General features: G+C 38.8%; 1 protein-coding gene across 4 annotated transcripts; it reads right to left on the reverse strand.

Moving 5' to 3' along the window:
• Nucleotides 1–234: 234 nt before the first annotated feature.
• On the reverse strand, nucleotides 235–20,514 carry HERPUD2 (HERPUD family member 2). 4 transcript variants are annotated; one of them, XM_082285767.1, is made up of 8 exons: nucleotides 20,096–20,514; nucleotides 14,389–14,466; nucleotides 10,855–10,968; nucleotides 8,706–8,863; nucleotides 2,920–3,042; nucleotides 2,296–2,619; nucleotides 986–1,100; nucleotides 235–652 (listed from the first exon to the last, which is right to left on the reverse strand). In XM_082285767.1, exons 1-8 carry the CDS (start codon nucleotides 20,240–20,242, stop codon nucleotides 491–493), a joined length of 1,221 nt encoding a protein of 406 aa, XP_082141893.1. In that variant the 5' UTR covers nucleotides 20,243–20,514; the 3' UTR covers nucleotides 235–490. The 4 variants fall into 4 exon arrangements, with proteins under 4 accessions (XP_082141893.1, XP_082141894.1, XP_082141895.1 ...); XM_082285768.1 differs by lacking the exon at nucleotides 14,389–14,466; XM_082285769.1 differs by lacking the exon at nucleotides 10,855–10,968.
• Nucleotides 20,515–23,400: the final 2,886 nt, after the last annotated feature.

The following is a 23,400-nucleotide window of genomic DNA, read 5'->3' on the forward strand; positions in this document are numbered from 1 at the left end:
ACAAGTAATCCCTGTGTTTACTGCATTCTCTCAGGAATAAGTTCCAAATCCCATGTGAGAATTCATACCCTGCCTCAAACTAACACAAGATACATTATTCAAATAAATGGAGCGCATTTGGAAAGATCTGTCAACATTCGTATTTTTAACAGCTCTTTAAAGAGGTAATGGTGCAGATTACGTTCAAGCTCTTTGCCTCAGTGTAACACACATTTGAAATTAAAACAAAACATGGAAGACCAATATCTTTACATTTTATTCTTCAGAAAAAGAAGAATCTTAAAGAAAGCATGTAGTAGTCCACTTGTGCTTAAAATATTCAATGCATGAGAAAGCCAAAAGAAAAAAAAATACACATTTTTGTACACCATGATCAAAAAGATAACATTATAAATTTTCAGAAATTGCACTGTATTTAGAACACACTCAAGAATCTGCTCCACTTCTATGTATGGCTACTGAGGCTGCCTGACACAGTTCCTTTTCCACTTTAGTTGCCAACCTGTGGAGGCCCTTCAGGAATCAGTGATGTGAAGAAGGTTGTGATAAAGGACCAAGCAGAAGCCATGAATCCAGGCTGCTGCTCTGTATTGCCATCTTCACCTGCATCTTCTCCGTTGTCTTCATCAATCCCATCATCCATAAGTCGCTCCTTTAAAAACAGAAATTGAAGCAATTCAACTGCTTCTTTTCAGAATTCTGACATAAGGTAACCAGCAGCATCTTCCTACATTAAGTGACTTCTCTCAGAACAACCTCCTGAAGTAACTAGCATGAAGAAAGTCTGTGATTGAAGTAGAGAATCAGTAATTGTCAGACTGGAGAAATACAGAATTTAAGCAGCAGGCACAACCTGAGGACAAGGCTGAAAGCTTTCTGGTTAAACCAACTCCATTTCACAAAAGTTGACTTTCTGTCCAGGCACTACAGCATACTTTACAATATAATACATAGGAGTCTCAAAGACATGTCTGCCCTTACTCACCATCTCTTCAAGATCAGGATTATTTGCATGTTGCCCATCACGGTTCACTTCTGCATTATTGGCTGCCTGTTGTTGGCCTCCCTCTTGCCTAAAGGGAAACCATCCAGCTTGGTGTCTATGTAAGAAAGCGGAACAGTTGAAAACCTCTCTTTTGAAAGGAACAAAAAAGATTTTTTCTTCTACAGCTAACTACTGCAGCAAATTCTGTAAGTACTTTCAAAGGAAGGAAGTTACATCTATTTTTCTGTAATTCATCCTTCTAGATTGAATGGATACTCTCCAATGTCTGCATTAAGGTCTTGCTGTTCACAGCCCTCAGTTCCAGAAGACTAATAATGTACCATGATTAGGTGATTAAATACGTAGAATACTTTTAATGGGTTTCCTCCCCATTTTTAATACTGAAGTTAAACACATTTTCAAAGGCAGCCTTAATTTTCTTAGTTTAAATTCGATTTTCCATGGAAAAAAGGAATTTAAATTTCAGCTAATGCTTGAACCACATCACCACTGTAAATTAAATAAGCCTCTCCTACATTTCCAAGGGTCTATATTCTGATTTCAACTACCCTACATGTATGAAAGAACAGTCCTAGTTAGGACTGAGACTACATTGTAAGGAAACTCTCAGTGTATGAGATGAGTCCAAAACATCAAGCATTACTACTGTTTTCCACTTCTATTGACATCACTAAGGTATCTTCATATCTGAAAGGAAGTGATGACAACAGTACTGGTATTTCTCAACTAAATACAGAACGTGCTTAGGTCTTTATGACGTGCAGTTAAAAAATTTTTACATCTCTGTAATTCTACCAGACCTAGTGCCCACCATTATAGTACCACTACCTTAACTCTGCCTAACAAAATTTACTGCACACATCCCATAAGTTATTTTGGAAATATACATGAGCTTAGCTCTGCAATTTCATATCCAAGCAGTAAGTTTATGTTTATGCAAGTATATGCTTGACCTATATGAATCTCCCTGCCCTCACTCCTGCCTTCTAAATTATCATCCCAAAATGCTACATTTCAACAATACTAATCTATTAATATCACCAATATGTAAGAACATTGTGTTTCAGGTATAAGTGGTATCCAACTTACTGTAAAAACATTTTGATAATTACCTTTCTTCACATCTGTTTCTCTACTTCTTTATATTAATTTTTTAACAGACACACCCTACTGCAAAGGGGCAGTGTGTAAATTTTTGCACATGGATAGTTTTTAATTTTAAATGGAATAAACATTAGCACCACACTCCACATCTCAGATCTGCAGCTATACACAACTGTTGTACTCACAAATAAACCAGCAGCATGGCTCCCATTACCATGACAAACCGACTGAAAGAAGAATAGAAGTATACAATGCTCAGAAGAATTGCTGCTCTAGAGAACGTGTACATCCAGTCCAGCCAGTCCCGGTTGAAGTCCTCTTCATTCACTACTGGGCCACCCTGTGCATTCATCTGAACATTTTGATTTACAGGCCTGTTCTCCTGGACGGCTACATTTGGCACTGCTGCAGGCTCATTTGCACGAGCATGTTCTGAATTTACAGCCTGGGCAACTGCAGATCTCGCTGGCTCAGTGCTGGAAGTCACTTGGGCTGAAACAGCAGCTTGGCTAAAAATTTAAACATAAACTCGGTTTGTCAAAAAGACATGCACCATAATTACTAAGCCTGTCTTCTTTGCTACAGTTTCAGATTTAATATATGTCAAAACAAACTGCATTTTCCCTTAGATTTTACTTACTAAGACATTAATTTAATTCTAATCCAAGACTGGATTTCATAATTTGCTGGACAGAACTAAGTATAAAACAGAGCCAGACAGAATAAACACAGATATTTTGATCCTGAAAAAAACATTTAATATATTCTTTTCACTAGTGTAGCTCAGTATGAAGATAATGTAGACTTACTACTGCATGTAGTACTGACGTACATACATCTGTTGCCACCATATCATCTGTAAGGGACTGAATGCAGGATACATAGAAAATCCAACAGGAACACCTTGGCCTGGAAACTGGTTGCCTATATTGCTAGGAAACGATTTAAAGAAAAATATTCAGCTCTGAACTGTGACATTTAAAAGGTGCACTAATATTAAAAAAACATTAAAGGAGTATTTCTCTTCTCGTTTGTTCCCCTAAAACAATGCGCTGAAATAACATATAGTGAGATCGTCCAACACATTCAAAAAAAGCACTACATTTTCATAAAAGAAATTAATAAGCAAAGTTATTTCTATAGAAAGAATATTTGGTTTTGTACTTAGTATGTTACTAGCTGCATCTCTGGAACAAAACAATGCTGAAAATTTTTCAAGACTGTGCTAACTGCAGAAATTCTTCCATAAAATTCCTTTTAAGTTCAGAGAACACCCTTAAAGGTCAACAGGAGCTCTGAAGGGAAAACTTACTATCTTCTATAGCTTCCTTTTAGAAGCAATACCTGAAATACCACTGTGACCAGAGATGTGAAGAAATAACATAAGACAACAAACTAATCTTTCAGATACAGCTTCTGAAGATTGCAACTGAACACTGTAAAGGATTATCTTCCCCCCCCTTCAATATTTTGAGCATATGTGATTCTCCTCCCTATGAGCTTTTAGCTCCAATTCACATGCAAGAGAGATAAAACTCCTGTACATAAGTTTTATGTTTGGTTTTGTCTGCTATTAGACTTCTTATCCTCTCTTACCTCCTAGAGCATATAGCATGTTTTGGCAAGATTTCCAACTCTTTCCCAAAAGATTTTGATGTAGTGAACTGTAGTAAACCAGGACATCTTTCAGGACAGCATGAGAGTATAAAGCATGAAGAAAAGTTTATTCAGACTGCAGGTAGCAAAAGCTGAGACTGCTGTAATTGTACTGCAGACTACACCTGTTCCCTAAGTAAGGCACTCCCTGCAAAGATATCACCAAGAGATTTCATTAGTCTACCAGGCATTCAGATATACACGACATGCCCAGAAAGAAAGATGGAAGGAAGACATTAAAACCTTTTTCCATGTTACACATGAGTAAATATTTCACCCTAATTCTGGACAAGAGCCTGCCATGCAACTCCATGACCTCTGCTAAAATTGTTATGTTTGCATTTAGCCATAACCTGTTTTGACAACAGTTTGTGGTGCGGTGGGGGGAGAATAAAGAAAGCAAAAGTACTTTCCTGATACCAAACACAAACTGAGATAGTCACAGGCATTATTCAAGGTTTGTTTTAAAAATTGAAAGGGTTAACTAGCAGCCCTGCTGATGTATTTATTTATGCATAATTAACATGTTGAAACAGCAATGCCATGAAGCTACTGTTGAAAAACATTAACCATGATTTACAGTTGCAAGCTATAAAAATGTGCTTTTCTATCCCTTGAACTGGCTAACACTTTGAGAGATAAAACTCCTCCAAAATTCATAAAACATTTGACCTCAAAATGTAAAGATGATTCAAATATTCTATGTGAGTGCCATTAAGTACTGTGCTGAGACAAACCACTGAGCAGAGTCTCAATTTCAAGAAGGTAGAGTGTCAGATGGGGTTCTGAACAGGCAGGATCACCCACTTCTACCTCAGTCACCAAAAAGCAGTCCTACCCAACTTGCCTGAGCGAGTTCTGAAGGAATTCACCACTTCCTTTTCTCATCAGATACAGATTTCAGGGTTCTTCTTTGTAACTGCTACGTTGAGCTCAAAAAAATTTTAGCCTAAGAGGCTAACAGCTTGCCCTCACAGATACATCTTTTAGAAATATTACCAGATTTGAGGCTCTTCTTTCTTTCAAACTCTTTCAAAAGCTGCTTTCTTGATGCCTTAAAGCTTAACAGTAGATTAAGTAGCCAGTCAAACAAGACAAACCACAGAAGTTCAGTTATGGCATATTCTTTTATTTCACATTCAAATATTGTGGTGGGTTTTTAATTTTTTTTTTCCAAATAGCTTTTCTAGAAGACGTGACTTTTTGAGAAGCAAGACTTAGTTTTTCAAGACCTGACTCCATTAATCAAGCAAAAGTAGACTGGCTTACAACTGGCTTCTGGCTTAGAATGCCAACTAGTACAGCAGTGTTTTGTTTGCTCATCAAAAATCCAAATGAGGCAGATGTTGTCAATTATACAGCTATTACAGTTGCCAGGATATTACGTTAGCTTATGAAATTCAGAAACAACTCTTAACAGTGTACCAATGTATTTCAGTGAGAAGAAGCCCCCCCCAAAGGAAGAGGATCTTCTCAGCAAAGCAAGGCAGCTTGCTGTTCAAGGAAGAAGGAGAGTAGCACATACTTTCTCCTCATCTTTTTCAAAAAAGAGGAGAAAGAGGTAGGAAGTAGACTATTTCAAAAGAATGGCAGCAACAGCATGAGAACAAAGAAGCAAACAGGATCTGTACAGGCATTCCAAGACTGGAGAACAAAGCAGAGCAGACAATAGAAGAACAGCTGGATAAGCCAGGAAACAGTTCACATGGTAGAGGTAGCTTCAGAATATTCTGAAAAGACACATAGTGCTCCTCAGGATGGCAAAAAAAAAGCTCAAAATTACTTCTTTTGGACTACAGAAGACATCCAAATGAACTAACCAGCACTGAATTTGAGGGTAAGGTTATCACGAAGATACTGCTCACCACCAGTGAAAAAACAAGACTTTTTATTCGGACTTAAAAGCTCATTCTCTGTCAGCTGCCTGATTAACAATAACTGCATTTGTTTAACCTTGACCCACAAACATCTCATTTATGGCTCATCTCATATGAGCCACGCATATCAACTTCAGGTGATATTGCAGTATCCTCTGCTATGCTATTTGCTACTTTGAAGACAATACAGTGAGCAAAGGTAACTGATGTAGCAAGGTATTTATGTGCTAGGATATTGCATGCTGTCAGTATGTCATTTTGTTATTTGCTTTCAAACACTACTGTGTGCACAATATGAAATCATTTCATTAGATGGGCCACCCACACCTGACAAATTATTTCACTGCCTTGATGTTTCTTGTCTCTTTACTGCTTCCAAGTGCTCTCCAATCTGAAATGCAAACCCTGTCAGGGCTGAGCCCGTCTGTTCTGTTTGTACCTGCACAGCACAGCACAGGCCCTGATCCTCAACAAAGTCCATGGGAACAGACAATGCTGTGCTTGTTCCCTACAGCTGAAGACTAACTTGGCAGATACATAAGCTACTTGCCCAGTCCCACCTCAAGTTTAGATTTTTTGAAAACAGCATTTGCAAAAGCCCAAATGCAACAAAGTTAAATTTTTTTCCCCATAATACTTCAACAATCTGAACTAAATGCTGTTTTCCCAAAGTACGTTCAACTCTCACATTGCAGCTTTAAGCCAGGAGCTGAAAAAACATCAAAACTGTAATTTAATCATCCAACAATCACACTGCTTATTTGTACAAATCAATCAAGTATTGCAAAATGCCCAAGGAAACTGACCCTCACACAAATTTTCAAATACCTGGAGATCTTTCCCCATCAGTAGTGCTTACAGTTAATCATGCAGCTAGAATAAAAAGTGTTTGGTCATGGAAATATAAGAAAAATCAACAAAGTAATACCAGTTTCAGCTATGAATCTTCATATTCCTAACAAGTCTTGATCTGCATATAAATTACATTAAAGCTAGATCCCATTGCCCCAAATTATGTTTAAGAGACAACTAAAAGAACAGAGGGCATTTCTTACTGCTGGAATACAAGCAGCAGTGCCCAAAAGCAAAAGCGGATGCATCTGAAAAGATTGCTGAAGCTTTAAAAAGTGTTTTTAAAGAAGCAAGCAGGCTCCAGCAGGCACTGGGCACAGATTATTTGGAGTTGAGCAGAACCAGTACTTAGCAGTCCACAAAGATCTACTTTAAGTTCTGACAGCATTCCATTAAAATACTTTCCAAAATAAAAGGCCTAGGATTATTTAGGGTTTGTTTATTTGGCATTTCTGTTCAGATTAGGAATGCATTCTTGGAAACCTCCAGTCACTTCCTCTAACTACAGTTCTGTTTGCACCACAGAATGCTCTTGGATCACCATCTGGATTCCTTTTGGATTACACAAAATTGAAATATGTGATTTGGGTGCACTGCTAATGCACCTTAGTGACAAGCAGGACCCTATTCCAGGTAACCAAGATAAAGACTGTCCAAGTAAGACTGAAACTCCTGAAATATGTACAGGGATGTCAGGCTCTCAGCACTTCTTTCAGTCTACAGATCCACTCCTCTCAATCCACATTACATGCTAGACATAGCATGTCACAGACTTAGTATTTTTAACTTACTTTTAAGTTATTCTTTCTTTCCAAGCAGCAATGTCTCCCAAACTGACACAAATTAATTCAGCCCAAAGACTTAATAGTGGTTCTGTTGCCTTTTTGAAGTCCACAGCCTATTCAGTTCACCACACTTGACAAAAACTCACTCAGAATATGTCTATGTGAAAAGCTAATTAGACAAACATTAAAACTTTTTACAGATTATTCATTTACACAACACATAGTAAATTGCTTTTGGAATTAACCTACATTACACCAATAGCAGTCTTGACAGTCAACCTGGTCTCACCTAGCTTTGTCAGAAAGGCAAGTATGACCACTTCTGTGAAGATGCATTTGGTCACAATAAGTGCTCCACCCACTCCAAAGGCAATCTCTTCCCAGCAGACAGTACATTTCAGACAATAAAAAAAATTTTCAACAAATTCAAGATGAAAACTAGCAAGAGTAGTAAAGTCTAAGTTAACTCTAATGAGAGCATGTAAATTAAACTGAAACTTAATAAACTTTCAACAGCTCTTGCCATCTGTTTTCTCTGCAGCAACAGAAGCAATGTTACTGTTAGCACATTCATACCTTAGGGTTTTCTGTGTCAACATTCTCCAAATTAGGTTTCTAGAATCTGTACAGTACTGGGAGAACACCATGTCAGAAAAAAAACCCGAAAGTGCTCCCTGAGAAAACGACAGCTATCATCTCAGAACACCATCCTCCTGTTGTCCCCTTGGAAGAAGCTACTACTACTACTAACAATAAAAACAACATGTTTAAGCAACTTCAAAGGTCACATGGGTTAAACTTCCTAAAGCTGCTCTTTAAGCACAAAAAAAATGACAGAATTTTAATAGCTATGTAATAACACATCTGATCTAGAAATGTAAACTGGTTACCTTTCACTGTTATGTATGAGAATCCCTAAACATTCTGTTGTAGATACACAAGCACTACATGTACTCAAAACACCTGCATACCATTTCTACAGTTGAATCCCATATGGAGAAATGAGGAATTACATCTCTTATGTATCAAAAACTAAAAACCATCATATTCTGATAAGAATTTAGTGTTGACTATTAAAACAAAGGACAGAAAAGACAACCAGAAACAACAATTCTATCAGTTACATTACTAAATACATCCACTAGACATATTAAAACTGTACTTGTTCAAGAAGGCTGAGGGCAGAGCATAAAGAAAAATAAACAAAAACAGCCTGAAGGGGAGCACCAAGAGCACTTCCTCTTTGACTGACTCCTGGCTAAAACCACTAGTTTTCATGTGAAAACTTTTCTAATGTGACTTATGCTTCAAGGTGAACTAGACAAATCATTTTGCAGACTGTGAGAGAAACATAATTGCAACTGAACATTTAAAGCACTTTAAAGAGCACCAAAGAGCGAGGCGGATTCCCTCAGTCTCACTTACCCTTGCATTAAATAAGGGAACTGGTGGCTTGGTGTGGAGTTGCTGTGTGCTTGTGGAAGATTACGATGCCTCACTCCATCTGCACTAGTGTTCAAAGACGTAGAAGAAGCTTCTTGGTTTGTGGGTGAGGCAGCAGTTGATCCAGAACGGTCTGAATTCTTAAAAATAAATAAAATTGAGGTTGTGGATCTTTTGCCACAGCTTTAAGATTTACTACTGTGTCTTAAAAAAACTACTTGCTTTAATGTTTTGTCACAAGTTTTATTAAGAATGTAAACACTGGGTAAGTCTTCTGTGGTTTTATTGGTTCTGGCAAGCCTTAGTAAAAACAGAAATTCAAAATTGCACTCAGGTGCATGGGGGAAAAAAAAGAATTTTCAGAAAGACTCAACACTTGGTAGTTTCCAGAGAAAACCACAAGTCACTGGGAATCATAGTTTCAAAAAGCTGAAGCAAACTAAAACTTAATTGAAAGAATATTTAACAGGAATGAAAATTCTACTGGCTATCGTTAACAGAACTACAACCTCAGGATATGACTACCTTCAACAGTGACAACAGTGCCTGCAGTGGCTTAAAATACCATTCCTCTATCCTTATCTTTAGTTACCCCTTCTACTCTTCACCCTCTTGAGTGTGCCAGCTGCCCAATCCAAATTCCTGTGCTCATCACTGGAAGGGGGCTACCAACAGGAATGGGGAAACAGGAAGTACTTAGGCTCCCAGGAACACACCTGAAACTAGTGTCAGACCTTCAATACCTGGCTTCTAAACTGTCACCATAACAAGATTACAATGGGGCCATTGAGATGCATTACTTCAGCCTTAATAAATCCCCAAATCCTGTTGCTAAGAATTACTGTAACGTTAACTCAGTAGAAAATCCTCATTAACTTTGACAACTCAGGAAGTGAGGAGGCGAAATTATTCAAGACATCCATATCACATTTGCCCTACAAAGAAAACAAGAAAAACTTACCACTAGACAGTGAGGGTGGGAGGAGAATAAAAATAAAAAATAAATAGAAGGACAAAGGCCACTGAAACTTTGAGTTAAGGTTGTTTCTTCCAAAGTATTATGAACTTAGCACTTTGCATACTGTGCGCTTTAAGTGGTCATTAATACAGTCACTCAAATACAACATTACAACTGATATACACACCAATAAAACACTTGCCAAAGAGGCCACCTGTGTCCTGCTTGCAGAGATATAAACACAGACTTTGAAAAGATGCTGTAGACAGACCCCTCTACCATTGCTTAAACTGCTCATGTTTCTGACTGTCACACAGAAGCCTGACACCTATCAACGGCAGAATGAAGACAGCTCAAAAGAGCATTGCCCATAGGCTGACAATCCACACACCTCAGATGAGAAGTACCTACAGTGGTATTGTATATATATCCCTTTCTGACTAACCTTCAAGGGTTGCTTAGTGATACTGCCAACTCTGGAAAAAGCCAAGAATTACAGTAATGACTACCAAGTCCTCAACAGAAACATAACTGCTTTTAAAATGCAACACAACCAAAGACCATCATCATATTTGGAGGGTGTGAAGAGGGGAAGGCTCAAAACACCATAAACAAACATGTTCTGTTAACAATTTAACTAAGTGTTAAGAACATTTCCTACTTTTCACTGTCTTACAGACGCTATGACTACCTTGAAGTTCATACATAAATACCGGCCAATTCCTGTCAAACAGAAAAAACCCTGGCCAAGTTCCACCTGTATCTCATGACAACAGCAATATTTTGACTGGTCTCTCTTAAATTTTCACAGAGCAATTCTCAACTTAGTTTTTTTCAAGTTCTGAATGCACTGTTCAATTTCTGCCAAAGATACAGGGATATGGAGAGAAAGGAGAGTGTACTTTTCAATACAGTGTTAAAAAGAAAGAATAGCTTAGAAAAAGTAGTGCTTTATCATCTAATAAACACAACTGCATTACAATTTGAAAAAGGTAATCTTTGTTTAAATAAAAGGACACCCTTAAATAATCAAGTCTAATTGTACAAATTCATATGGCATGCTCTACTTTAAACACACTATTTTACAGACAAATATAAAAAGTTAAAAGATAAATTAAAGGCAAGTTTCCTTAGCATAGAAGGAATTTACGTCCTGTGTATGAAAAAACTCACTGAGCTACTGCTGGAGGTTGAAGCTCCATGACCTTCTCTACTGGTGCTGGGTTTTGGAGAACTTGGGGGTGTCCGAGATGTACAAACCAGATGAACCATATGATATTCATCTTGCTAAAAATTAAAGAAATTGAAGAGCTAAAGCAACAATATTGGAGAAACAAGTAAAAATAGTCTTTAAAAATTCGAAGTTGTAAATGCTAAAGAAACATTATACAAAACAGAGAGACCAAAAAGCAACACTTGAGCCTAGCACAAGAGAATCCTACTGTTTCACAACTAATTAATGTCTTCTTAGAAGCTGTCCACAATAACACATGGAACATTGACTTTAACCCAGTTTTCCCTAAAACAGCAGGATAGCAGAACCAGTGGAAGAACCCCAGGAGAAACATGAAGAAGTGTGTAACAAGCTTTAACTTTTACTTTGGAAAAATCTCAAATCTTTTACAGAGCTCAGTTTCCCTAAAGTTAGGAATGCTTACATTTGCACTGAGATCTACGAAGAGTGTTATTCAATAGAGATATCAGGGTACATGAAAAACGTAGGCGCTGGAATTCCACAAGCAGACCAAGATAAGAACAATGTGCCAGCCATTGCATTCACCTTGCTCTGGGTCTACGCTTGGCTCAAGCCTAACCTGCAGACATCCAACTGAAGGGCCCCTGCAGATATTCCATGCTCAGGGAATGATATTCAAAGTGCTAGGTGGGGCTAGAGTATTCCTAAATATTTGAAAGTGAGGAAGCAAATGCCTGCCACCAGTTGAAGCCATGTAGCAAGGCCATGCCAATTCTGCAGGAACACACTCACCCCCCCCCCCCCCCCCCATCTGGAGGCCATAACTTCAATCTGAAGCTATTTCACTGTACCAAATTAAACCACCCCCTTACATGGCCATAGCAACACAACAGCTATGGCTACATATTTAAATTGCACACCGCGCCTTCATCAGTAACTAAATTTTAAACAAGAGGAGGAACAGAAACACCCCTCTATCCTCTTCTGAAATCAGGATAGTGCAGGCAAGCTGCCATTTTTAATGAGATGACATTCAGAAATGCTGCATTTGGAAGGGGTTTTTTAAACTATATATAAACGTGCTATAACAGCCATTTAACCATTTTTAAGGTTTTGATCTTTAGGAATAGAGAAAACTATATAAATGCTTCTATGCGCCACTGTGCATTACTGCTAGCATAGCCAACACACACCCACAGTCATTTAAACTTCTCCCCATGTACTGGTCCCTAACCCCAAGCACAGCCTCACTGCTACATTAAGTGTAATTTCTGACCACTCAGTGATAGCAAGGATCAGAAAGCACTGAACACAGGTGATTAGCACTTTGACCATGTCAAAAGCCTTTAACCTAACTAATCACCTTCTTCCTAGATAAGAATTTATGCCCCTGGGAAAGGCAAGGGAAGCTAGATGTATCAGTTGTTAAGCCTACAGCATACAGCTTTATGAAATGTGACAGTTTATTGTAACATACTTCTATTCATAATGTGTTGGATATCACTGTGCTAGAAGAGTGCCACAACTTCCAGCCTCGAGGCATCCTGTATCAGTGAAATGACACTGGTCAGTACCAAGGAGCAAGTATCACAAAACTAGACTGAGAGATTTAGTAAGTCCTCAGATAATATTAGGAATTTATAGATAATCCAGTAGGAAGATTTTGGCAGAGAATGAGACTGAATTGAAGTTTAATCATACTTTTTTTCTAAAAGCTCTCAAAAGCTTTAGGACAAAAAACTCCACTTCTTCCAACACAAATTTCTAACTTTGTGCTTAAGACTGGCATGTTTTCAAATTCACTTAATTTCTTTAACTACAGCCAAGGCCTATAACTACTAAAATGCTCTAAAGCACGGCCCCTATATGGTGAAGAAAAACATTAGTTAGAAAGCTTCTCCTCTAGCACATAAGCAAATTTTGAAACATTGTTTTCTAAAACCAGTGTGCTTCAAGTAGGCCAAGTGAATTTAAGGAATTCAGATTTCGTTTTGTCCTTAGCAAGCAAAAACTAAGCTTTGAGTAAGTTATATAAGCATTTCCTTGAACTTTTAAGTGGTACAAGGCATACACTGGTTTGCAGTAGTCCAGCTTCAGTTTTCTAGTAAACCTATACACAGTAAACTGCAATCATTTTCTTTGGTAAGAAGTTTAATCCCATTTAATAAAATCTATTTCAGAATAAAGATTATAAAGGAACAGCAGTGCTAGTCTGCTGAAGCAATACTCAAGACTCCTCTGCATCTGTTTCTCCATCCTTAATACTGAAGTTCAGTTGCTCACTTTCACTAAAGCCCCATCCACATTCGGAGACTTTCCTCCACAGAAAGTTTTAAAATGTGACTCACCCATTCTTAGAGCATGTACATTGATTTTTACTTCAATACATTACAAAAAAGTATCATTACCAACAGCCAGGTACTGTATTACAGAGTTCATCTATTTCACAGGATTAAAAACTGTGCAAGGACTTAAGGTATTTCCCCAATAACAGCAATTGATTCATGCTGAGCTGTTTACAAAGAATTTAGACTGCTCAACATAATGCATTGTGTTTTCTGTCACCATCGAAATGGAAACAGAAGTTCTTTATAATCTACCCTAAATACCTTGTTCTATACATTATTAAGAACTTTACTAACTTAATGAAGTCCTTATTACTTGGTATCAATCCAAACTATTTGAACCAGTTTGAAAACCAAGCGCACATATTCCAGTATTTCCTACGTGAGATACCATGCATATTCAGGATTGGGATTTAAATGCTGACTGAAGAATCCGAAATTAGATTAACTGAGTTATTTGTTCCAATAGGAACCAACAGAAGAAAAAAACGTAAGAAATTAAAAGAGCAAGAACCAACGAAGTTTCAAACATCATCAGGAATGGTTAAGCGCTGACAAATCAGAAACAAGACAACAAACAGCCTTCCCAGGAAATTATTCAGGAATTCAGAATTCTGGTTTTGGATATTAAATATACTACTCTTCGTCTGCTTGCACAAGTGCCATTTTTAATTTAAGTTCTGGATTTAAGCCTCAATGAGAACTTAAATGATGTCCCAAATCAACACAAATATGTTGTATTATTACATTATTCCATTTATGTGACAGTGGTAACCATTCAAAGAAATCAAAGCCAGGTTGGATGGAGCTCTAAGAAATCCAGTCTAGTGGAAGATGCCCGCAGCAGGAGGGTTGGAACTAGATGATCTACAAGGTCCCTTCCAACTGAAATCATTCCATGATTCTATGATACACAACAGATCACTTGCCTGGGACTGAACACAGCCTACTTACTCTCCCACCAACTGGAAACGTGCCTCAATCCACAAGTATCATAATCCTAGACACAAGGCATACTTGAAAATACATTTTTCAGAACATATCAACATTATATGGTTACATCTCTCAATACAATGAGAGTTTGAACTTAAACAACACAAATCTAAATTCCTATTTCCCAAAAAAGGGGTTTGATCAAATATTGTACGGTGTTGATGTAAAGCTTACTTTTCTGAGAACATCTTTCAGCTGCAGATGATCAGGAAGCAGTCTGCCAGAATACACCAGTCTCTGATCCTTTGTAGACTAGGAGATGGGGACAAAGAAAGGAATTTAGCTTTTTTCCTGCTGTACAGATATATAGCTGGAGATAACATCTGCAGATGAGAAAATTCCTTGTAAGTCCAACCACCAACAGACAGACTTAAAAACATTTCAGAGGCTTCACAAGTCCAACTCACAAATTACTTCTGAAAAAGACTTCTACTATTAAGCACTCAGCAGAAGTGCCATAACATTTAACAACACCTAAGAGTAAATGCTTGTTAAGAAAACTTCCCAGTACATTCAAAAATTCCTGTCTTTTAGTGATTTGTTCTTTACCCTGCTCCTGGTCCCAGGCACTTTCTGAAAATATAGATGGAGAAGTGGCTGGGGCAAAGAAAGTTCGCAGAATGATGGAATGCCAATTAAAATACTCAGAATAGAACAAATTTTACTCTTTTTCAGTAGGAACTTTCTGTTATTAGTCCTTGCCCCCATCCTCAGACCCCCTGCAGAAAAAAAACCAAAACCAAAAACATCATTGGATAAAACAAGGAGGAAAGCATTAAAAAGCAAGAAGCAGCAAAAGCTTTTTCTTTAAGGTAGGCTTCCAACCTGGGTAAGCTTTTTTCCCTATTCTGACAGTTTCAGTTTCAAATAATCTAGTATTGCAAACAAAGATTTTTTATTTTTTAACAAATTATATACTATTCACATGATAGTAACTTTGGACTATTCTACACAATAGAAATAACAACAAAATTATTTTAAAGGAAACTATTTGAGGTACCTATCTACAGTAAGATGTCCAGTATGCTAAAACGAGGAGCTTACTCAATCAAACGAAAGAAAAACATCAACCCAACTCAATTCAGTTTATGCTGTCAAAAAAAAAAAGTGGTAAATATTCATTAACATGCTGTAACTATGTGAATATATAGCTCCCTTAAAAAAAAAACCTCCCAAATATTCACAATTTTGAAAGAATTTTAAAGAGAATTCAATGGTCACACCAGTTCAGTTTAACTACTGCTTGCACCCTAAATTAATTCAATAACATTTATCACTTAAAAGTGAGTGCTAACATAAGCAAATGCTAAGTGAAGAAATCCAGCCTAATATCAGTGGAACAAACATGCATGAACTATTTGAAGAATTTCCCCATCATGCAAACAGCAAGTCTTACACCTCTCCTTTCTACCCCAGCCTTCTGCTGCCCACTCTGCAGTCTTGTTCACACTAAGACAAATAACTGAGACCCAGATCTCTGTGATCAGAAAAAGCTTTCACAGAAGTTTTGACATTTTTTTTTCTTGCAATAGCCTTCTACAGATCCCAAATAACTTAGCAGAATATAGAAATGTTACCCCAAATAACTTAGCAGAATATAGAAATGTTACAAAACTATTGGGTTTTTTTTTTAACCTGGAAAAAAAAATGGTCATATCACCAGAACAAAACAGAGATACTCAAAGCAAATAATTCTAATAAGTACTCAGTAAATCTCAAGCTGTACCTTTTTTCCCAAAGCCATACTAGCCATTCATGATTAAATACACTTTTTAAAAAAAACACCCTGCCACATACTGTGCAGAACTGTTTATCACTTCCACTTAAGAGTAATTTTCTCTATTCTTCTGCATTTTTCTGTATTTTTACTTAGTGGCATAGGACACTATTTTTGTAAGTCTCACAACACGGGGAACTAGTTATTTGCAGCTGAAATTGATAAAACACATTCAACAACAAGGATGTACTATTTCTATTTACATTTAAAACAACAAGAAATGCCTGACTCACGTCAGTAACTTCTTTTGAGCTATACCATTTTGTTGCTCCCTTCAAGCAAGAACAGGCTGCTAGCAGAATGCAAGCCTGCATTTTGTACTTGGGAAAGGCCTCCTTAGAAAAATCAGAATTTCAGCATCAAGATTAAAGAAAACTTTAATTTCCTGTAAATTGGAAACTTGTTGCTTTAGATTGACCAGTGCAGTCAGAAGAAAAATCTTAAGAATCCTTGTTTCTGGGCCCTGAGACTGATTAACTGGAGATTAATAAGAACAGATAAGCACTTAAAACAAGCAAAGCACAACAGCAAAAAACCCCTCAAACTCCAAATCTTTAAATCATCATCCAGCATAGCACTAGAGTGTTGTTTTGACTGTCTCACTCGTAATGGAGCCTTCTACATGGTCGCTTTCAATTATTCTCTTCAGTACCTCATGAACCAGTCCCTCTTCCACCCCCTCTAATCAAGTATCTTCTCAAACATGATACGAGTAACTTCCAAATATGAATACTTTAGAGAGGTGAAACTGCGAGATCAAAATTACCCCTCAAAGCTGACTACATAGCCTTCAGTAATGCATTTCAGCTCCCTACAAAACCACAAAAGAAAAGGTTAAACATATGTTGAGTACAGTTAATCATATTAAGCCAGAGACTTTAATGGGGAAGATGAGGCCTTAAACCCCATACTCCTCCCTTCATAAACTGAACACCTACCTGAGAACTAAAGGATTACCACTTGCAATTCTCAGAGTGAAAGCCTGAAATTCTGAAATGGGCCTGTTGTTTTTTTTTTTTTTTAATGCAAATGAAAGAAGAGGGAATAAATGTGGAAACAGAGTAGCTCACATATATGCCAAAGTAAATAGAAAAGGCATTCAACTCATCCTCTGCCAGAAGAAATTTCACTGCCACACCTCCTGCTTCAAGGAACAGCATGCTCACTGCTAGCTGAAACATTAAACTGGGATGGAAAAACACCTCAAACCACATAATTAGAGCAGCCCCATTTTCAGAAGCAAGCATGTGGCATCAGAAAAAATTATTCTAGAACCTAAAGTTTAGAGTGAGATGGGAGACAGTTCACAGATCAAAATCAAAAGGTATGTATGCAAAACTAAGAACTCCACAGCTACTGGTTTGGTTTTTAATCTCCATTTTTCCAGGCAAGACTTCTTGTGCAATGCTTAGTCCAAATTAGCTATGCCCAGCACATTGCCTGTGTTCCTAAAGGACACTGCTACACTATATAAGTTTGGTGTTTGGTCATCTCTGAGCTATACTGTTGCAGCTACCAGACAGGTATTATTTTAGTTCACTAAGCTTCTCTCCCATTCCTCTATAGGAAATAAAAATCCAGACAATGACATGTGGTTGGAACTGTAGGCAAATGCTAGATGACAGTACTACAGGCAATGAGAAATAGCAGTTTTAAATTACTGTTTATAGGTGTAATCAATGCAGCAGTTAATGCACTGAAGGTAGGATCTGCCAGACTGAGACACAGGCTGATTTTACAACAACCTTGAGTTATTTTACATAAGTATTTCACATTTACGGACACTATAACTGCAGTACTCTATCTATGAAAACTGGTCAAGTCAGGGAACAAAAGTATTGACGAATGTGAACATTAGTAAAGACTCACACACTAACTGAACATCTTTTTGAACCTATTTAGCTTATTCAAGTACTTACTTTGGAAAGTACATCAATTTTAATAACAACTAAACCAATTTAAATCTGCCTGCATTTGAAATCTGAATGTACTCAGGCAAGTCATTTACACAAATTAATCTGGAAAAATCACAAACAACACTGCCTCAAGACCTAACTTCTCATTTGCCTGTTCTAACCACCTCACTTTCTGAAGACATACTCCTAATAAATTGTAAATTTAATTAGGACACTTACAGTTACCATCAGTTTACCAACTAATTTACAGAGGCACATACAAGAATGAGGTTCAAGTCACACAGAAAACTTGAAATATTATGTTCAGCAGTGACAGCAACTGATTTCTGTTTTATACCCTTAGAGAACACTGCAAGGCCTGTATAAAGTCTCTGTGTTCTGGTGTATTCCCACCACCCTAAAATAGTGTTGTAATAGAAGTTATTTCCAGAACCTATCATATTGAAGGAACAGAGAAATCTTACCAACAAGCTTTTAACTGATCTGGTTTAAAAGGAAAAAAAAAAAAAGGGAGAGGGAGGGGAGCTACTAAAAGCAAAAAGACTTACACACATTTGAAAAAAGCAGTAGCACTCAACATCAAAAATATATCAAGCCAAAAATACACTTTTTGAATTTACTATACATAGGAGCCATCCTAATTAATACCTTTCTACTCTCCCATGTTATTACTTTAATTTGAAAGGTCCTATGAAATAAAAATACTGTGTTCCGTTATTAGTTTAACTGCAAGTGCAGTAGATCTAAATTAAATTGGAATTACTGAGATAATTTTCATTGAAGAAACTCCCCATTCTTTAACCCAGCATAAATTTGGGTATCATGAACTAGTCATTTAATACTGAGAGGCATGTTGAGGAATCTCTTTTCATCAGAAGAAAGATGTTTCAGGAAACTGAAATTTAACACTATACCACTGTTTAAAGCCTACAGTGCAACATGAAAACCTCTTGTTCATTAAGGTTCTTTCCTTGCAGGAGCTCAATTTAGCAGGATCATTCACAAGATGAGTCAGAAAACTAGTGTTTAAACACAAACTCGTCACTGGAGGAGATTCTAGTGAGGAGGATGAAGCAGCAATCAGCTGGAGTCATATTTTTGTTTTTCACAGCAGATAGGCTCTTTCAGAAGAGAATTACTCACAGTAATAACTACATCCACAAACTCTCAGAACTGTTTCACAGATGTCAATGTACCAGTGACACAGCCCAAGTTGTTGGCTGCTTTTCTTCTTCTTTCTCCAAAAGGCAGAAACCCTTCCTGAGACAAAGCTACTATTTTACTTTCCTCTGTCAAAAAAAAAAATCAACAACAGTAATTCTTCTATTGAACTAGGTGAAAAATAATTTACAATATAAATGCCACCTTCTTCTGATGTTTTCTAAAGCCTCGTTGTAGGCCCCACATGCTGCTGCAGTTCTCACACAGTTCCCTGGAACAAATTTTTAAATATACCGTTCTGTATGACTGCCATTCTACACATATACAGTATTATCAATTATTGCCTATGCTTTTTCCATAGCCTCTTTTTAATTGCCAAATTTAGAACTTAGAGGAATTCAGAAATTAACAGTATTTCCCTCAGGAACAAAAAAGGCTATAGGTATTAAGTTTCAAAATACAAGTTTGTTTAACACCTGACAGCAGAATTTTCAGCACAATCTCAAGAAAAATGGCTTCTCAAAGAGGAAATAATTTTGGAGGTTGTTCAACTACATGTTTCAAATAATATTATGAATAAACATCTATCTGCTCCACACTTCAGTGAATTCCCTAGATCGTGTTAACCTTAAGTATATTGCTTATACTTTAGAACAGACAGAACTCTTAGCCAGAGCTGTTAGATTTACAAAAATTAAGTCTCAAATTCAGTTAACTGAGATACGTAAATCTCAGTTCCCAAAAAAAGCTAAGTGAAGCATTAGTAAGCATCTTTAGCGATATCGCCTTTCAGGATGCTACACTGCGATCGCCTCACACGATGTATAAGAGCAGCTTCCTATTTGTTACATTGCCAACTTCCCTGAAAGCCGAGGGACGGCCATCGCCTTCATGCAGATCACTCTTCGGCAGCAGGACTCTTGCTTATTTTGCAGCGTTTACGGGAAGTCTTGACCGCCTGTCCCCAAGTCGCCGCAGGGCCAGCCTTACCGACAAGGCGAGAGAAAAGAGCTGGCCAACAACTCACCGGCTTACTGGGGTACACCTTGGAGAGGTGGGACTTCAGCTTGCCCACAGTCCACTCCAGAAAGCAGCTGATGGTCTGGTCGGTGTATTTCTGGTTGGGGGCCTTGATGATGAGGGTCACCGGGTGCTCCACCACGCTCTGGTCCATACTGCCCGCGGGGCCGGCCGGCCCTGCCCCGCTCTCCTTCTCCCCGGGCACACGACGCCGCTCGAACCTTTTTGGGGGCTCCGAGCGGGTTCAGCGGCCGGGGGCGAACTTCCTGGGGGAGCCCATCCCCGTGCTAACGCTCCGGGAACCGCGGCCACGGGGAATCGCACCCTCGTCCCGCACGCCCGCGATGGGAGAAGGAACAGCACGGCACCCGCAACGCACCCGCCCAAACCAAACCCCTCCACCCGCGGCACCACCTCGGCCTCCGGCCGCTGCCGCCGCGTAAAATGGAGGCCGGAAGCGGCGCCGCCGCTGCCCCCGCCCCCCGCCGCTCCCGCCGAGCGGCACCGGGGGGCGCCCGCGGGCCGGGCAGGCTGCGCGTGACGCCATGGCGGGCGGGGGGGCTCTGTGGCGCCGCTGCCTTTGTGGCCGTGGGCGGCGGCCGCGGTACCAGGTGTGGGTGTTCAGCGGCTGCTCGGGGTGTTCATTCACAAGAAGGTCTCAGCGACTGAAAAGCTTACATGCTTCTTAGCATGGGAATTAAAGCTTTGCTGCCCGTGTGTCTTGCCTCCGTCACCGTTGCGTGGGAATGCCGCAGTGTAGTTATCCCAAATATCCTTGTGAGGTCAGGAAGTGCTATTTTATAACCAGAATGGAGGCCATTGAATCACAAAGAATCACATAATCACAGAATGGTTTGGGCTGGAAGAGAACTTAAAGATCATCTGCTTCCAGCCCCCTGACATGGGCAGGGACATCTTGCAGCAGGACCAGGTTGCTCAGAGCCCCATCCAGCCTGGCCTTGAGCCCTGGCCAGGATGTGGCATCCACAGCTTTCCTGGGCAGCCTGTGCCAGTGCCTCACCACCTTCACAGTAAAGACTTTCTTCCTAATATTTAACATAAACCTATTCTCTTTCAGTTTGAATCCATTCCCCCTTGTAAATAGTCCCTCTCCGTCTTTCTCATAAGTTCCCTTCAGGTACTGGAAGGCTGCAATTAGGTCACCCTGAAGCCTTCTCTTTTCCAAGCTAAACAAACCCCATTCTCAGACTTCTTCTAGGAGAGATGTTCCATCCCTCTAATTGTCTTGGCGGCCTCCTCTGGACTCACTCCAACAGGTCCATGTCCTTCCTGTGCTGGGATCCCAGAGCTGGATGCAGCACTGCAGGTGGGGTCTCATCAGAGCAGAGCAGAGGGGCAGAATCCCTTCCCTTGCCCTGCTGGCCACGCTGCTTTGGATGCAGCCCAGGACACACGTTTGGCTCTCTGGGCTATGAGTGCACATTGCCAGGTCATGTCCAGCTTCTCATCCATCAGCACCTCCAAGTCCTTTTCCCCTGGGCTGTTCTTTATATGTTCATCCCCCACCTTGTGTTGATACCGAGCGTTGTCTCAACCCAGGTGTAGCACCTTGCGCTTGATCTTATTAAATCTCATTAGATTCCCATGGGCCCACTTCTTGAGCTTGTCCAGGTCCCTCTGGATGGTATCCTGGCATCACTCAGCTTGGTGTCATCTGCACATTTGCTGAGAGTGCACGCAATCCCTTTGTTTATATCATTAATGGAGATATTAAATAACACTTGTCTCACTATGGACCCCTTATGTTGATGAATAATTCTGTCTAAAACCATAAAATAAGTTTCTGAATTTCCAGGTTAGCACTGCAGACTTTTAATCATCAACGTGATTTTTCAGTTGCTGGGGAAGAAAATACTTTAAAGGATAACCATCAAGGTGGTTGGATAAAATGACAGTGAATAAGGGAGAAGTCTAGTTCATAGTACTTCTGCTAAATCTCTACAATAAAAATTGGCCTCATTAACTTGATAAAAATAAAAAAAAAGCTTATAAACACCCAAATTGTCTCTTTAACAAACAAACAAACAGTGTTTCCTTCTATTCCCTTCTGTCATCAAACACTGTATGTAACTACAGAAGGCACAGGAGTTCCAGACAGGTTTGATTTTTCCAGTAGATAGTGTCCCTTTAATGCCAAAGAATCAGACCTTTAATTAAGCTGGAGTGAGGCATGGAGAAGTTTGCTAATAAAGAGAGGACCATAAGGAACTCCAGCTTCTGAAGGGAAAGATAAAAAGAAAAGCCTGAAGGAATATCATTAGCCCCCAGAACCTAATCCTTCCTTTTAAATAAAACCCAGATGCAGACAACAGCTAATGTTAGAATTTTCAAAAGCAGAGAAAATAGTCCTTATTTTTATGTTTATTGACTTTTAATTACCTTCCTCTACAACCACGCCTTTGCAAACTTCGTGTTTGAGATGGAGCGTGAGACCTCAGGTGTGTTCCTACAGCACCTGTTGTCTTTGAGATGGCTTATCAAATTGTTGATGTGGACAACTGGTACTTGACAGCACCTTCAGCTACAACATTTGACATGCTCATACCAGTTTCCCAGTTTCCTCCCTTGTTACATAAGAACAATTGTTTGTTCTTGAAATTCTGAACGTGCTGTCACTACCAGAGCATGTTACTTGGAATTCCTGGGAATTTCCAAGAATTAACTGGAATTTCCAAACACTAGGCAAATATTTGTACATAAGGCAATGCACCAAAATGGATCAGCTAGCTGATCATCAGCACTTGGAAGGATTAATATGCAAAAATCAAGTCAAATAATCCACAGAACTTTTTATTCAGAGTGGTTGCAATTTTATTGCTTGGCAATTTGGTAGTCTATAAATACACACAGTATTTCTATAGCACACATTTTAGCTACTATACAAAATTTCAGACTTGGGATAACGGAGAAATCTCCTGAGTTAGAACCTGAGAACAGTAAGATCTCATCTGTGGTGGCATTTTAGAAGCTGCATGTTGTGACAGCTCTATGAACAGATCCCTGCACTGTACACAGGCCCTCAGAGGGCAGCATAACATTTGTACCAATCTCATTTTAGGACTAAAACATAAATTTTGTAAAAATGGTTCAGCATTAATTTATGTTCCAGAAAATCAGACTCATAGAATTATAGAATGATTTGGGTTGGAAGTGACCTTAAAGATCATTCCAAATCCCTGCTATGGGTGCATAAATGCCTTTTGAATATACATTATGAGAGATCATATTACACCAAGAGTCCATTTGATATTTTAACATGCAAGAAATTGTCGTTATGTTTAATACTTGTCT

Source organism: Coloeus monedula (genome assembly GCF_965178545.1).
Source record: "Coloeus monedula genome assembly, chromosome: 1".
Taxonomy (NCBI): Eukaryota; Metazoa; Chordata; class Aves; order Passeriformes; family Corvidae; genus Coloeus; species Coloeus monedula.

Bases quoted from the DNA above. Each gene is read 5' to 3' on its own strand.
- HERPUD2 (XM_082285767.1), bottom strand. From the start codon at position 20,242: ATGGACCAGAGCGTGGTGGAGCACCCGGTGACCCTCATCATCAAGGCC. The intron at 8,864-10,854 runs GTGAGTTTTTTC...TTTATTTTTAAG, and splicing joins CAACCTCCAGCAGTAGCTCA to AATTCAGACCGTTCTGGATC. The intron at 3,043-8,705 runs GTAAGTGAGACT...ATCGTTTCCTAG, and splicing joins TTCCCTTATTTAATGCAAGG to CAATATAGGCAACCAGTTTC.